The 16,790-nt window shown below is 36.9% G+C and overlaps 1 protein-coding gene across 5 annotated transcripts in view; it reads right to left on the bottom strand.

Annotated features, from left to right (window-relative positions):
- The window catches only part of LOC149258927 (tryptophan--tRNA ligase, chloroplastic/mitochondrial-like), a 333,508-nt gene extending 328,979 nt beyond the window's left edge, over window positions 1-4,529 (bottom strand). For 2 of the 5 annotated variants that reach the window (XM_089373948.1, XM_089373980.1), the window contains exons 1-2: window positions 4,330-4,528; window positions 4,055-4,213 (exon numbers count right to left, since the gene is read on the bottom strand). In XM_089373948.1, coding sequence (XP_089230074.1) covers window positions 4,055-4,213; window positions 4,330-4,409 — 239 coding nt within the window. In that variant the 5' untranslated portion in view covers window positions 4,410-4,528. Of the gene's footprint in view, window positions 1-4,054; window positions 4,214-4,329 lie in introns of all 5 variants that reach the window. The other 3 variants (XM_089373964.1, XM_089373956.1, XM_089373970.1) reach the window with 3 other exon arrangements.
- Window positions 4,530-16,790: the final 12,261 nt, after the last annotated feature.

Here is a 16,790-nt window from a genome sequence, read left to right as displayed (position 1 = left end):
CTAATTTGAAGGAGAAATCCCAACGTATATGTTTTATTTCTTTCGTTGTTCAATTTTCAGCTATTTGTGTGATTGATACAATGTTCAAAAATTTAATTTTCTATTGCTAAATAAATTATGGTTGAGTTATTTACCATGAGAACATTAGGACAACAATCACCTAGGCTTGAAAAATTTACATAGTATTAGAGCTATTTCTTTAATTGAGATTCTCAAAGATTCACAACAGTAAATCAACTATTGTAAAGAAGGACCGGCAATTAGAGAGTTTCATTATTTCTTTTAAGAACTAATATCTAGGAGTTTGTGCATTAAATTAATGAGATGGCCTCATCTAGCCTCAAATGCGAGGATAGACTGAATGGCGCCTCAAATTTCCTATCATGGAAAGTGAGGGTTACAATATTATTGGATGATCTTTGGGATATTGTCAAGGATGTTGTACCTTCACCTACAAATCCATAGTGGTTGGTAGCCCACAAGCAAAATAAAGTGAGGACCAAGCAAATGATCATGGGTGCCATACAGGATTATTTGATCCCTCATATATTCGAAAAGAAGATAAGAAAGGAAGAGTTTGATAACCTAGTAAGCCTCTACCAAAGTGAGAATATAAACAAAAAGATGATATTGCAAACCTCTATCAAATCTATAGAGATGACCAAATCAAATTCAGTCACCAGTTACCTTATGAAAGTCAGTCAGGAAGATTCGTGATCAACTTGCAGCAGCTGGGGAGAAGGTTCCAAATGTAACTGAACATGGCACTAAATGGATTCCTAACTTCATGGGAACCATTTGGCAAAGGTATTTGTTCTCGTGCGAACCTTCCTAACTTTAAAAGGTTGTGGGATGATTATACGTAAGAAACTTAGATGGAGTCAAAGGCCAGCAAGAAGGGTGGTGATGAGGACCTAGCTCTATTTGGTCAGACAAATAAAAGCAGAGGTAAAGGACCCAACAAGGGTAAAGGGAAAGAGTGATGAGTCATCCTCATGGGCAGGAAAGAATGACTAGGAAACGCACCAAACAAGAAGAGGACCCCAAGGCACTACTTTGGCCTGGGATCAATAATGATATCCTAGTTCAAAGGAAGTAGACTTCTGTGGCACTTAACTCAGTAGAGGCAGAATATATGATAGCCAGTACTCTTAGTTGTGAGGCCATTTCGCTTTGCAAGTTATTTGCAGGATTGTTTGATCAAGAATTGGACCCCACAATTGTATACTATGATAATCAAAGTTGTATCAAACTCTCTAAAAATATAGTGTTTCGTGACAGGACCAAGCACATAGAGATCAGATATCACTTCATAGAAGAAAAGATTCAAAAGGGGGCAGTGAAGCTCTGGCATATTCCCAAAGATCAGAATTAGCTAATCTTTTTACTAAGCCCTTAGCAAACGAGAAATTTGAAGCATTGAGACAAACTTGGATTGGTGCAAAATTCCTTCCTCGCTAAGTGGGAGTGTTGAGAAATGTAGCTTTAACAAGAGCTTCTTGCACAGATTCAATGTGAATGTGCAAGAAGTGGTTCAATACATTTCTTCAGTGACCACCTTGGAAAGGTGATCACTGATTCTATCTTGTAATTTCACTTGAAAAATAAAAAGTGAAAGTGAAAGTCTTATGTTTTGAAGTCAACTACTCTTAGGAATCTAAATTAAATGTCTTAGGAATCTGAATTAAATGTTTTAGAAGTTATAGAATATTACTGAATAAGATTAGTTTTTAATCTTAATTGTACATCTCATGATTGAAATATGTGGCAGTTAGGATTAAGGAGAATAGTTATCCTCTCTCAAGGCATAAATAGGACAAAATAGGAGAGATCTCACACACGTGAAAAGAGCAAGAGAGCTGAAGGAAGGAAGAGTGCATGCCGAAAAGAAGAATAGCAGAGCTGCTAAATATACCAGCAAGTATAGCAGGTTGTACAGTCCGTTCCACCGCTGTAGCAGTCTTTTCTTCATGCACAGGACAACATCTTCAGATCTGGCCGTAAACCTTCAGATCTTGTCATGCAGTGTATTGCTGGAGTGTACTTCAATGATTGAGAGGGAAAAAGCAATTTGCTGTACAGGAAAGCCAGAAATAGAGCAGGCTGTACTGCTGCAGCTGTACCCTCTTTCACAGGTCATTGACTGCTATTAGAGATGATTTTATTGACCATACAGCTGCTGGGTTAAGAAGGCTGCTGAGGTCACCTTGTAAGCTTTGATAAAAGAAATGAAAAGCTGATTTGAAGGAGAAATCCCTGTGACTGTGTATTATTCCTTCTGCTGTTCATTTTTCAGCTATTTGTGTGATTGACACAATGTTGAGAAATTTAACTTTCTGCTGTTAAATAAATTATGTTTGAATTATTTAGCATGAGAACATTGAGACAGTAGTCACCTAGGCTTGAAAAATTTATGTCTGAAAAGGTTAGTCTTGTTTCTGAAACTGTTTTGGTTTAAATGGCCAAATATTTGTTCTGTGTTCCTTCTAGTGTTCACGCTTCCAGTGGCTCTAATTCCTTCCAAGTCAATGTAGGAAGTGCCAAAATAGTTGCACATGATATTTTCCTTGGTCTTTTAGATTTTCCAACGTGGGGAACTGGGACAACGTACTCCAACACCTTAAAGCCAACATTCTATCTCAGGAACTTCCACTTAATTTTCAGGTTATGATCGTACCTCATGTGGTAGAATTTTTTCCTCACTATCTGCTAAAGCCACTGCTAGCAGCTAACAGGTAGCCAACCATGTTGCCGCTATCTCTAGTTGAAGTTTCCAAACCAACGTAGAGTGGGTTCAGTAATTTTTTATTTAGCAAATGTTATATATGGGCATCTATGTGCCCCCGTGTCTTAGAACATGTGACGAACTGCCTAAGCCAATTTCCCAACTTCTCAGCACCGACTTCTCCTTTAAATCACGGATGGCATAATCTCCACTTTCAAATCCACCTTAAACAAATTTGACATCCTGGTACAATTGCTTGGGTTATTGGAATGTGACTTTCTACTGGATTTTAATTAAGTGCACTTCCCTATCCTAAGGAGCATGGATTAGTATTGAATGCACTCCCCTCTCTTAAGAAGGATGTATTCTCAGAAATACTCAGTGGGGCATTGGCCAGCAGTAATTGTGTCAATAGGTGGAATTTCTCCTTCACAATTGATACTAGGCCCACAAAATTGACTGTAGTTGAGGGATTTCTCCTCCAATTTTCCCACTTGTACCTCGTCAGATTTCCGCATGACCAGCCATCACTTCTGGCACTGGTATTCTTATTATCCTTCTATAACTAGGCAGCTCATAGCAATGCAGTATTGATTTTCTCATCCAAACAATCAATTCACTCTGTTTTAGCATCCAACGCATTTAAGGTCCCAGTCGTAGGTCTAAAGCTAAAATTAACCTCCTAATATTATGCGTGGCTTTAGTTCTTCTCGGTATGTAGCCCTGGGAAATTAGACCAAGTGCTTCTGTTATTTATGTCAGTGCGTTTTCATGTAAATAAACAGCATTCATTCATAGAAGAACATGCGTATGCAAAAGTTGAGAAAGCTGAAATACTTTCATATTACAATATTTGATGACAAATTAGAGCGCTTGCGTGTCCTCGGCCATGGTCGTCTTCTCGGGTCTACTAGATGATATGCAGGATAGTATTTTAAGTTCTCTCTTTCTCCTATGAAATTTTTAGCCCTTAAGTAAATAAGTCTAAAACAATAAGTCGAGTGTATTAAACTTTGAGGAATGTTATATAGCGATGTTGAATTGAAATCTAACACCAATATGGCAATCTGGCAATCACTAATGGTTTAAGGATTAAACCCACGGGAGCCACTCTAGAATGCTTCAAAAATAAACTTAGACAGCTGTGCCAACGTTAAAAAAAATACTTAGTAATCAATCTAATCTTCACACTTGCTAAAAGCAAAGGCGTTGCTAACGTAGATAAGTTTCATGTTTATTCAGCCACAATGGGGCTGCTTCCGACGATGCAATTGCATTAAGTTAGGCGAGATTTAAAGAAATACAACAGCATGAAATCTCAAAACTTACTTGGCAGGAATGGCATTTGCAGATGATGAAGAAGAAGAAGAAATTGTTGAATCTTCAACAGAACCAGAGTAACAACGAGGCTTTCCAGCTAGAATATACGCGGAGTCGAATCGATTACATTTGGCATTCAAGTAATTTGTTCCGCCCTGGCGAAAACTGCTGTTTAAGGAGGTCAGAATCGAGTAATGCTCGAGATTTCCATTTAAAATAAAGGAGTGAAAATATGCTGTGAAATGAAAAATAAAATAAAATGGGAAGGGGAGTGAAATGATTACTTGAAGAAGCAGAGACGAGAAGGCGAAGAGGACAGGCAAGGTGTGCGGGGAAACAATGCCATGGCCATTGACCTTGCCATTTGCCACAGAATTATGCGGGTAGGCCTCTGCTTCCGCCTTATCTTTGTTTTTACTCGACTACCTCAGTTCATTTGGTTTCGAGGAAGAAGGGTTAAGAATATTACCGTGTCCCTGAACAGGAATGCCCAAAGTTCTCAAACTTTGCTCGATGGCACAATTTTCAAAGCGAGAGGGTGTTGTCTTACAGCGGCCATTCTCAGTACACAGAGTGAGCAGATTTTAAACCTCGTGATCACTTATTAAATTAAAGTAACTAGTATCAAATGTAACAACCAATTTCATGAACGAACCACTTCTTCGAATTATATGGTTTTGAATTCTTTGTATCCACATTTTTGGAACTTCGGTTTTGTTGGGTTGGTTTCGGTTTTGTTTCCTTATTTTGGATTTGTTTCTTTCTTTGTTAATTAAAATAATTAATAATAATAAAATATATTTGAATGTTTAGAATTGGATTGCTAACATTATCATTCAGCATTGATTAGTTAACATGTTTTGAGTATATTGTGTGTAGATATAAGTATTTAGGCTTAATCAGATTTGATTGACTTTGAACCAATTAATGTGGTTTATCCTCAGGACAAGGTTCAAAACGACAAATTTCTATCCATGTGATTAATCGGGAAGACTTGTATCTACATTATGGATCACAAAAGTCTTAGATCTAATTAATGTGGTTTATCCTCACGACAAGGTTCGAAACTCAACCAAATCCTATCAATGTGATTAATCTCGAAGACTTATATCTACATTATGGATCACAAAAACCTTAGATCTAACATATTGTGTGTTTTTGATTTTGATATTTTATCATTTTAGGTTTAAATTTTGATTTTTTTTAAATTAATTTATTATTGATATTATATTTATATTTCTTCCATATGTTTATGTTTATGTTAAGAGTAAAAGTGAATATAGAAATTAAATATTGGTTACATTTTTTTTAGGGATAGACTTAATATTTGAATTTTTTAAGTTAGTGATATCTTATAAAAATTTTGAATATTGAGATTCAAAGTATTATATATCTTATGCGAATTTGGTAATTTTGAAGGATATCATAATTTTTTTGTTTTATTTTTTATTATCTATGTAATGTTTTAATTAGTTTTCATGTTCAAAATATTATAAATTTTAGTGAATTTAGGGGTCAAGTTAATAAAAGATGTTGTGCACACATAAATATAAAAGGTCCTACATATATCTAAAGACCCAAACCCATAAATTTCTTTATATTTGTGAAATTCCTAGGCATGTTCATGTTGGGGTCCTTGTATTGTAAGGAATTGAATTTGCTTACGGGAGTGGATCTAAAAGAGTTATAGAATAGTATGAATGTCAAAGAATCGTGCAATTCAAGAAAAATAAAGTTTGGGATTCATACACCCTATGCCCTAGAAAAATATAAATTACGGTTATAAAAAAACATTGAGTCCACTCTTAAGCTTATACAAGTGAAAGGAATATATGACTTAGGGTTCAACTAGGTTTATGGACCTAAGAGTCTTATAAAGCACACTTATTAACGTTTCAAGTTAGGAAATTGTCTCCTCATGGGACAACTCAGTTGTTAGCATAATGGGATGTTATCCCCTTCACGCAATTTCAAATCCCACGAGGGACATCTTTGGCTCATTGTGATAAGGCTCAAGGAGTAGGCTCCATCACCCCCCTAGAGTCTGGGCTTGTACTAAGTCATAAATTCTCGTTATATATGGTTTATTGGTTGTTGGATATACTCTTGGTGTTATCGTGACAATCGTTAGGTTTAATCTTGGGCCTCGCCTTCATTACTCCAACGAGTTATTGATTCACCATGGTAAAAAAAACAAAACACATTTCAAGTTAGGAAATTACTACTTAGATGGTTTAAGAAAGCACCCAAGCACTTAACCTGGAAATGCCACTTCGCTTTCTCACATTGCTTCAAATACATTAATTACTTAACCTGGAAGGTTGTATTGAGGAGGCCCCTTTCTATTGTCAACCATGACTTCATCATGGATGTTTGTCCTATGACACAACATGGTGTGATATTGAGTGTCTAGGTAAATCATTAGATATGTGCACTCAATGGCATAAACTTTTTAATCCATCCACACTCCCCAAACTTGAATATTATATTAAGTAATTAAAAGGTGGGTTAGTGATGTAGCAATAGTTGTATACCAAAGGTGGCTCTAGGATTTGCTTGAATCCTATACCAAAATATTTATCAACCTAAAGTCAAATCTAACATGAGTCCAAGGATCTAGTATTTAGTAATTTTAGTAAAAGGGGATATGACATGGCTTAGCCATGTGTTCAAGGCTTTAAACTTGGAGAAACCAATTGTCTTCTTAGAATCATTTCCTCTTACATAATGTTACCATGTGGTAGGATGTGATTGGTGTACATATGTACCATGTCAACAATGTGGTAGGATTTCCTACACAATAGTGTGCCATGTGAATTAAGGATTGTTTAATTCTTTGTTTTGGTTGAATTAAGAGTCAAGACCTTAGTCTTCTATGATAAAGTTAGTGTGTTCTCCATAGTTTCAAGCTTAAATTGGTGGTTTAATGTTGAATCACGATATGTTGGACATAAATCATTTATGTCAAAAGTGTATGAAGGTGGTGTGATAACATGGTGTTTAATTAATACATCCCAAATACCTTGGTTGCATGGGCCCTTGACTCTCTTTTTTTGTGAAATTGAGGTGGTTTAAGATTTGTTTTAGTTTAACGGTCAATTCCATGGGGGCTTATTAGCATCATGTAAAGCACAAAATGTCCAATCTAGGGGCTTCTTAGCATCATGTAAAGCACAAATGTCCAATCCACATAGGTTCTTAAACCTAGAAATCTATAAAATGAGATCAATTCAAATGCTTTCTTTGTTAATAAACCTATGCAGTACCAAAGCATGAAGTTATAACATAGCCTAACTTCTATGTCCAAGGGGATTAGAGAATATATTTAAATTATGTGTTAGGTATAGAGAAATTTTATACAAGTAAAGTAAAACAAAATACCCATAATTTTCCCTAGATGTACCATGTAGAGATTAAGTGATTTGAAATTCATATTTTTATGCATAGAGGTTAAGAAAAAACCAGATGTAAGAAATTATTCAATTTTGCTAAGTTCCTCATTAGGTCAATGAGGGGATCCATGCATTATCAAACACAAAGAGTTGGGTTTTCCTAGGATAAAGGATTTAAAATGGCTATATAATAATCGTAATATGAAAATTGGGGTCGTATACAATCCTATGAAGTTCAAGAAACTCAAAATATGAGATTCATTCACGCAGCGAATGAACTGGATACACTATTAAATTCTAGTTATAAATAGTGTCATGTCAATGTTGGAAATTATACATGTTAAGGAAAAGAAAATAGAGAACCCATTCGAGTTAATGGACATGATTGTCTTATACAAAATACTTAATAACATTTTGAGTCTAGCTCTCAATACTTGGTTTTGAAATCAAAGCATTCAAGTGCCTTGTGTTGGATATAAATATAATATCAATATTCAGTTTACCCTAAATTGAGCACATCATCCACATAGCACAATCTATTCGTCTATAAGACATCATAAATTTGATACCATTGCATTCATTGGAATTTGCATAAGCATAAAATTAACACATGTGACACCAAAAATTGCAACGAAAAAAATGTCTTAAAAGAAAAACACCCTTAATGTTAATATGGCTTATTTTAATTTGATATGTTGTATTTCAATCAAACCCTCTCAATTACAATTATTTTTGTTAAATATAATAGATATTAGAAGCAAAGAGGCACATCTATATCTCATTCTAACTACAAAACCCTAACTTATATGCATTCTACTAGCTTGCTCGAGTCAATCCAATGCCTAAGCAAACCCTCTTTATGCTTGTATTATTCGAGAAAGAGGTCATTTTTCCTTGGTTGGGACTTCCTACCCCCAACACTATTTGACCTAGGAGTGCTTGGTAGCCTCCTATATACTCTTTTGTTCATTCCTTTCTCCTAGTTATATTTTCTTTGGTTCTATCTTTTCCACTCTCCTTAGTCTATGTGTTCTTTAACTCTTATTGCTCTACTTTTGATTATGGCACTCCTTCTAAGTCTATTGTTGGAAATGTGTTATATTGTTTGAATGTGGATTACTCTAGGTGCACAACCAATAATCGCACTAGTGGGAGAAACATTAAGAAAAGAAGTGGTGGTTGTTGGTTGGGTGGATGTGTATGTGTGTGGGGGGTGGGGGGAGGTATGGTTGTTGTATGTCCCCTTGTTGACCCAAAACAATTTATGGTGAGGATCCATTTTTGGCCTCTTTTTGTGCTTTTACAACTAATAGTTTTTTAGTCCATTATAATCTAATCCTAATCAGAGGATTAGGTTGTGATCTTATTCATGTTAATGAATTGTGGTTCCGGGTATTGAGAAATGCCTAAATATTGTATCCTTAATTGTAAAATTAATATCAAGAAGAAGATAGAGGTGCAACTCTAAGTTAGATTAGTTTTTTTGTTAAGGATTTTTAGGGTAAATTTGTATTCACATTATGTGTGTCGTTGTTGTTCTTTCTCTCAAGAAATTGTATGCATTATTTAACTTGCATATGTTTAAAAATTGCATCTATTTCTTCATTATCATTGGGTATTGGATTATGTGTCTCAAGGGTTGCTCACCTGATATTCCTAGTATTCCTGGCCAGTTTTTCGAATGATGTTGTGTGTCCTTGATCCGATTAAGAATATTAGTTTTCAGTGATAAGATCTTCCTTGGATTATTAATAAAATTCTTTCATTGTGCTTAAGGATTCATCAATTTTTGCAAGTAAAATGAAGAGCTTTTATGTTAATTTTATGAGAAATTTAATATAAACCAGAAACTGAACAGCAACATAACACATGTACAAAACATCATAAAAAACACATTACAACAAGCACATGATAAAGGAGTTCACCCCTCCTGGTCTACGTCTCCTTGGTCCAGCTTCCAATGGCTTGGGCCTCTCTATTATGCTCAAAAGTAAAACTTTGTGTTTACAATGTTCAAATGCTTCTGAAACCTGCTCCAATCAATCCAGAATACTAAAAAATGGATATCTAGCCTCTTTTTTCATCCAATTTGGTGAAAAACTAAAGAATTTATGACTTACCCTTGTTATCCCATTATTCGCTCCACAAATTGCCCCATTTCCGGCATGATCATACAAATTAGCCCCAAAAACGCGCTAACTGGGCGAAAACTTCGCCGCGCGACGAGCCATAATCTATCGGCACTGACTGTCTTATCATAAATCACAATCGGCAGAGTCTTGCGAGCTTATGGTCTGTGAACAAGGCGAGCAATGTGCGATTGCGATATCGGCGGACCCGACAGGACATTAAACTGCAGCATATAACCTTATCGCAACCGGGATATCGCAATCAAAGGAAATCCGGTGGCCTTATACATATGTGGGACATGTCCTGTTGCAATATGCGATTGCAATATCGCATTGCAACCCTAATCTTGCCAAGGGCTGATTCTGTAACACCTCCCTTCACTGATGTGTGATTGGATCCATCACATCGCGCCTCCGGCCAATTCTTAAAAACCTTCCCACCTTCCTTATTGTATTGCACCCTTGGCTATTCTAGGGCCGATTTTTAACGCCAACCCACCTGCAATTGCGATTTGTGACATGCGGGGGACAATGGCGGCTTGCCACTTGGTGCCTCCTCATTCGCTGAAGGATCTTGCCACATCATCCAATCCTACCATGTGTCCAAGTCAAACCTGAACTTTGACTTGCTCTAACTTCTGCATATGAGCTCGGATTTGAGTGTCGTTCACACCGTTGGAATCAAAATGACGAGCTCTTCGATTTGAAGCTAAGTTTATCAAGATTCTGACACTTTGATTTTTTAGCCTAATTTTGAGCACTTGATCACTCCTCCCCACTGGAAGCCTTTTGGACCCTAAAAGATCACTTTCAATTGTCCAATAGGTGAGGGTATAGTTCCCTCACCTTTCCAATCTCGATCCACTGATCACTGAATTGGAACTTGTGATCTCCACGATTCTTGTCGTGCCTTTCTGTGTACTTGCCTTTAACCTTTTCAAGTTGTTCTTGTTTGATGTACCATTTGGAGTCATTCAGTGAACTCTTTGGCCTTGTCCATGTTACTATCAGTAGCAACATCCTTCATACCAAGATGATACAATACATTATGATGCAAATGGTAAACAAATTCCTCCACTTGATTCCTTTTATTCAAGCTTGAATATACATTTTGAAAGTATGTATTTTTCTGAACATAACTTTCATGTAAAACAAAATGATGTTTGAGTAAAATAGTTATACAAACTATAGGCCTAGAAAGTACATCAACAAACTTGTCGCTTATACCTTTCTTATACATTTTGACCGAATGGAACAAAAGAAACCCATCCAATGGAAGTGCCTTTGTCACTGCAACTTAAACACTTTATCATTGAAAATTTCTAAATGAAAGAAATTGGCTTACCACATTGCAAAAAGATTGTGCCCATGGCATAGTCACATATAACAACTTGAAACTTAAATGAATTTTTCAAGTTTATAAAAGCAAGTATAAAGGTTGAACTGATCTTTTGTTTTGAAGTATCAAATGCCTCTCATTGTTTGCGTCCCCATTGGAAGACCTTTTTCACAACTACCAACGAATGCAAATGAACTACAATAGAAGAAAATTAACAAAATTTCTCCTGCAACGTTGGGATACTCCCAAAAAACCTCTTATCTAAATGACTATCTTGAGCCAACCTGCGTAAATTACAAGTAGAGCAAAGGCGTATGCAGCTTCACAGGGATGTATGATTCCTTCACCTGTGTCTGCAGGAATGGATTCAATACCACCACAGACTGTTACGGCTTCAATCTTGGAGAGGTCTAGCTTCAGCTCACCTTCTCCACATCCCACGCAGACTACCAAAAAGCCTTTGGGAACCTGAACATGCTTGGAAGAACCAATTTCATGGCTCAAGTACATCAAAGAAGTTTTATCCAACATATACTTTGACATCTTCAGAAACAAATGTTCTTGACATATGACATCAAGTATTTTTTTTTCTCACACATGACATGTTCATAATGAAATTTTCTGAAAATGAAAATGTCATCCAAATAGACTATCCTGTCTAGAAATGGCTTCAACACATCTTTCTTCATATGTGTAAAAGTAGTAGGAGCATGGCAAAGACCGAAAAGCATAACAAGCCATTCAAACAAACCTTGCCTAGTTTTGAATGTCATCTTCCCTATATCTCCTTCAACAACTCTACTTTGATGAAAACCACTTCTTGAATCTCATTCAACGAAATGCTTACCATTCTTCTTGGGCGCCAAAACAAGAGGTGCACCACATGGTAAAGGAGTAGGCCGAATGATCCTTTTATTCAACAATCCCTAGATTTGTGTCTTAATTTCTGCACTTTCCATCACTGACATCCTATACATGCCAATGTTAGGAAGAAAACACTTTTGTTGCAACTGTATCTCATGTTGGATTCCTCTCTTAGGAGGTAATCCCTTTGGTTCCTGAAACATCTCATCATATTGGTTAACTACGTCAACCAATTCATATTTCAAATTCGAATCACAACCTTTAAAAGCTTCATTATCAACATCATTCGTGGGGTTTGATAACTAGAAGCGCAAAATTCTTACTTGAATTCACCAGTCTTTTCATCTGCCCTGCATTAACAAGCGAAAGATTTGTTTTCTTGTTGTGAGCTCTCACAATATATTCTACTCCATTTTTGAATAAATGATATTTATTTTCATGTCGATGGAAGATAGCTTTTCTGTCATAAAGGTACGGGCTGCCCAAAATGATGCCACAGATATCTAACGACACAACGTCAAGCTCCACTTCATCTATGAATTTTGCAGTGATAGCGAATTTTAATTTACACTTTCTCGTAACCTGCAATTGCGCATTGTCACATACCCATCCAAGTGGATACGGTTTATGATGTGGAACAATTTCCAGATTTAAACTCTTGACAATGTTTTTAGAGATAAGATTGGCTTGAGAGCTGCTATCAAATAACATATCAATCTTGTTATGTTTTGAGATCACCCTTATGTGAAACAGTCTATTCTCCGCTTTTCATTTGGAGTTTCATTATGTGAGTTTGAAGAACTAGTGCCGGTAATGGATTCCTTTCCTTGAAACGCCACAGCTGTGATTTTCGTTTCATCACCCGATTCTGATCCCAAATCCTCTTCTTGAGTGATTGTAGTTGTCTTTTCTTTTCCTTTGTTGTTGAATTCCTTTGGTTTCAATTCAGGATGTTTCCAAAAGTGAGCTTCATCATGACCCTCTCTAGAACAATGTTTACAGATTGTTTTCTCTCCTTCCTTTTTAATGGATGCATTTTTCTTTCCCTTGAAACCGTTTTCTTTATCTTTACCCTTAAACGGCTTTTTACTACCTTCTTCTGGGGTGTTTTTCCCTCTTGCCTCAAGATGAGTGGCTTGCACACACACATCATCTAGATTATTGGGATTAAACATTAAGATATTATGCCTAAGGTAACTGTGTAAACCCCCTATGTACTTCAGCAATGTGTCTTGTGATTGCAAATCTACACCTAACATCAAAGACCTTTTTCTGAATTCTTGGGTGTAATCTTGCACATTTTGACCTTTAAGCTGTCTAAAGTTCTACCAATTCATGATGGATTTCTGCATATAAGCTAGAGGGTAGAATTGTCTTTTGATTGCAGCAATGAAATCATTCCAAGAAATAAAGATCTTACCGTGTTTTTTAATCTCCTCTTGGGTCTTTGATTCCCACCATACTAGTGTTGCACCCTCCATTCTCAAGGAAGTTAACTGAATCTTTATGTCATCCCCTTAAAGGTTTTGAATCCTGCAATAGACCTCCAACTCATGAATCCAATTATCAAGCTTCTTTGCATTCATTTTGCCATTATACATGGGCAGCTCGAATTTAACATCAAGTTTTAAAAAAGGTGATTTACCAGTTCCTTTTGAAGAATGATGATGAGTATGAGTAAGGGTTGTATTAATGGAAGAGTGTGAAGATGTTTGTATATAAGAAGATGAAGAAGATGGTGGAGAGAGTGGAGGTTTGTCTCCATTTCCATTACCTCCTCCTAAAGAGCCTTCTTCGTTGGGAGGTTTGGAACTTTCTCCTTGCAACCTAGTATTCCTCTCTTCATAGTGGACCTTCACCATCTCTGTCATATCAAAGAAAGCCTTTCTGAAAGTCTTCTCATCTTTTGCCATGTCTGTAGGTTCTCCTTCATGAGACATGATCTTTGGAGTTTCAACTGCAACTTGAGGCTGAACTGGTGCTGGAGATTGTGGCGACCTTGCTCTTCTTCCCCTTGACTCAACTTCAGGGCTTCCAACTAGCTTTCCTTCAACTCTAAATTTGTGTTTTAACCTTGTAAGCATGACATAAACTTGCAAATAATTAAATCCTTCTTTCACAAAGAAAACATAGAGCTCTGATACCAAATTGATCTAATTTAGAATATTAGTTTGCAGTGCTAAGATCTTCCTCAGATTATGTTGATAGTGTTGGACCCGCCAACATCAGGGTATCTCCTCAGTATGAAGTCCCAAATAGACCTCACACCGTTTGGTGTAGGAGTCCCATCCAGTATGATGGCCTGGTTGCCATTATCTTAAATATATGCCTTAGCTCTGTAGGAATTTACAGGGTAAGTTACTCAAACAGAACACCAAAGGAAACCCCTCACAAATAGATCACAGATCAATACACCAGTATTGTTGACGTGGTTAAAACCCTCAAAGAGGGAAAAAGTCCACGACCTGAGCCAACACGGCCACTTAAGGCAATTTATTAATAAAAGAATGAAAATTTACATAAGCTTCTCTCATGAACGGTTACCCTACAAATGACCCTCCATGCTCTTTAAATAGAGATCATGGACCAATCAGGTGTTAAGCCACGGATCAAGTGTCGGTAATACCGAGGAGAGAATGAACCATTGAATCACTACATATCATGACCGTCAGATTGTAAGTTACAAAAGTACATAGTAAAGAAACACACTTTACCTAACTCTACACTAGACCAAGTTATACTTAACTATTTCCTATGTGTCGGAATATCCTAACATCCCCCCTTAAGAACAACTTGGGATAGGATTAAAGGATGTACAAATATGACACAATAGGAGAAGGAAGGAGGCATTAGAGCATACCCCCCAGTGACAACTTCCTGAACTCCAACCATAAATCAAAGTTTAGAAAACTTCGCCTCTATGAGAGCCTTTGTAAAGATGTTTGCAACTTGATCATCTGTTGAACAATATTGCACTTCAAGAACATGGTCGTGAATGAGCTTTCTGATGAAGTGCATGTTCAGTTCAATGTGTTTGCTGCGCTGATGTTGGACTGGATCTTTGCATAGTTGAATGGCACTTTGATTATCACACCTAAGTGCAGTCGAATGCTGCTGCTGAAAGCCAAACTCTTACAGGATCTGACGAAGCCATAGGGCTTCCTTACTAGCTTCTACGACACCACGATACTCTGCTTCTGCTGAAGAAAGATAAATGGCACTTTGTTTCTTGCAAGCCCATGTAATAGGTCCTGAACCAAGAGTGAACACATAACCTGCAGTAGACTTCCGATCATCAGGGTCACCAGCCTAATCAGAATCAGTGAAACCAACCAATAGAGGAGATGCTTCTGCAATGTAATGAATCCCAAACTGAACTATACCTCGAACATAACGAAGTATTATTTTAGCTGCTTTCCAATGACTTTCATGTGGGTTTTGCATAAACTGAGCAATAAGGCTAACAACAAAGGAAAGGTGAGGACGAGTATGGGTTAGATACAAAAGTTTTCCTACAAGTTGACGATATAAGGTAGCATCAACTTTAGGGGAAGTACAAGTGACTGAAAGTTTGGCTCCAGACTGAAAGGGAGAAGGGGCTGGCTTACAATCTTCCATGTGAAAATGGCGTAGAAGATCACATGCATACTTGGACTAGGAAAGGAAAATACCTTCCTTGGATTGCAAGACTTGAAGACCAAGAAAATAATGCAAGTGTCCTAAGTTTGTCATTTCAAACTTCTTTTTAAGGCTGGACTTCACATGGTTTACAAGATTGGGATCACTACCAATAAGGATAAGATCATCAACATAAAGAACAAGAATGATAAGAGACTTGCCCACTTTCTTGGTGTAGACAGTATTGTCAGAATGACACCTAGAGAAAATCCAATTTCTAAAAGAAAGCTATCCATTTTGGCATACCAAGCTCGAGGGGCTTGCTTGAGACCATAAAGGGATTTCTTAAGCCAACATACAAGGCTAGAGTCTATTTGTATAAAGCGAGTAGGTTGTACCATATAGATTTCTTCATGTAAGTCCCCATGCAAGAAGGTAGATTTAACATCCATCTGATGGACTTCCCATTTGAAAGAGGTAGCAAAGGAAAAAACAAGGCGGATAGAGTTCATTTTGGCAATAGGGGAGAAGTTTTCAGTATAGTCAATGCCTTCAACTTGTGAAAAACCCTTAGAAACAAGACGAGCTTATGTTTATCAACTTTTCCATCTGGTTCATACTTGGTTATGTAAACCCATTTGCATCTAACAAGTTTTCGTCCATTTGAAAGAGGAACAAGATCCCATGTATCATTTGCCAATAATGAACAATATTCTTCATTCATAGTTGTGTCTGTTAGGCCCCTATACTACTAGTGTAACCCCTTATGGTTATTAGTACAACCCACTTATTATATTGATGTACCCATGTAGTGCCCATATTGTTACAATTGTGCCCCATAGAAGCCCACTATTGTTATTATTGTGCCCTTACATTATTATTGTTATGTCGGCTATGATTATGTTATGACCCCTTAGACTCCTATATATAGAAAAGAGGTCTTTTCATTTGTATCATCCAAGAATTCTTCATTTATGTAATGTAAAGGAGGTTTCCCCCTCGAAGAGGCTGAATTCTAAGGCGTTGATCTATCTTTTCTATCTTTTCTTGAGCTGGTTTCATAACATTTGGTATCATAGCTTTGGATTCTAGGGTTTCGCTGCTCCAAACAGGTCATCGTGGCATTTTCGCTATAACTTTTTTTCTGCGATGTTTCAGACGTTGAAAAAAAACCCATTTGAGAAGAAATCGCGCTGAACCTTGGGTCCAAATTTCAGAGCTTTTCGCGCTATATTTGCGGAGATATGATCTGAGGAAGTTGGTCTTTTTGCAGACTCCTGAATTACATTCCAAACAGGTGACCTGGGGAAAATCGTCATAACATTCTCTCTGGGGATCAGATTGAAATTTCGTAAGAAGGTACAGAAAGAGGACGGACTGTAGTTTCTTGTATGCATTTTGTA

This window comes from Pinus tabuliformis, chromosome 6 (genome assembly GCF_031772625.1).
Source record: "Pinus tabuliformis cultivar Carrire ecotype Pingquan chromosome 6, CPIR1, whole genome shotgun sequence".
Classification (NCBI taxonomy): Eukaryota; Viridiplantae; Streptophyta; class Pinopsida; order Pinales; family Pinaceae; genus Pinus; species Pinus tabuliformis.
This window is presented reverse-complemented; position numbering and strand designations above follow the sequence as displayed.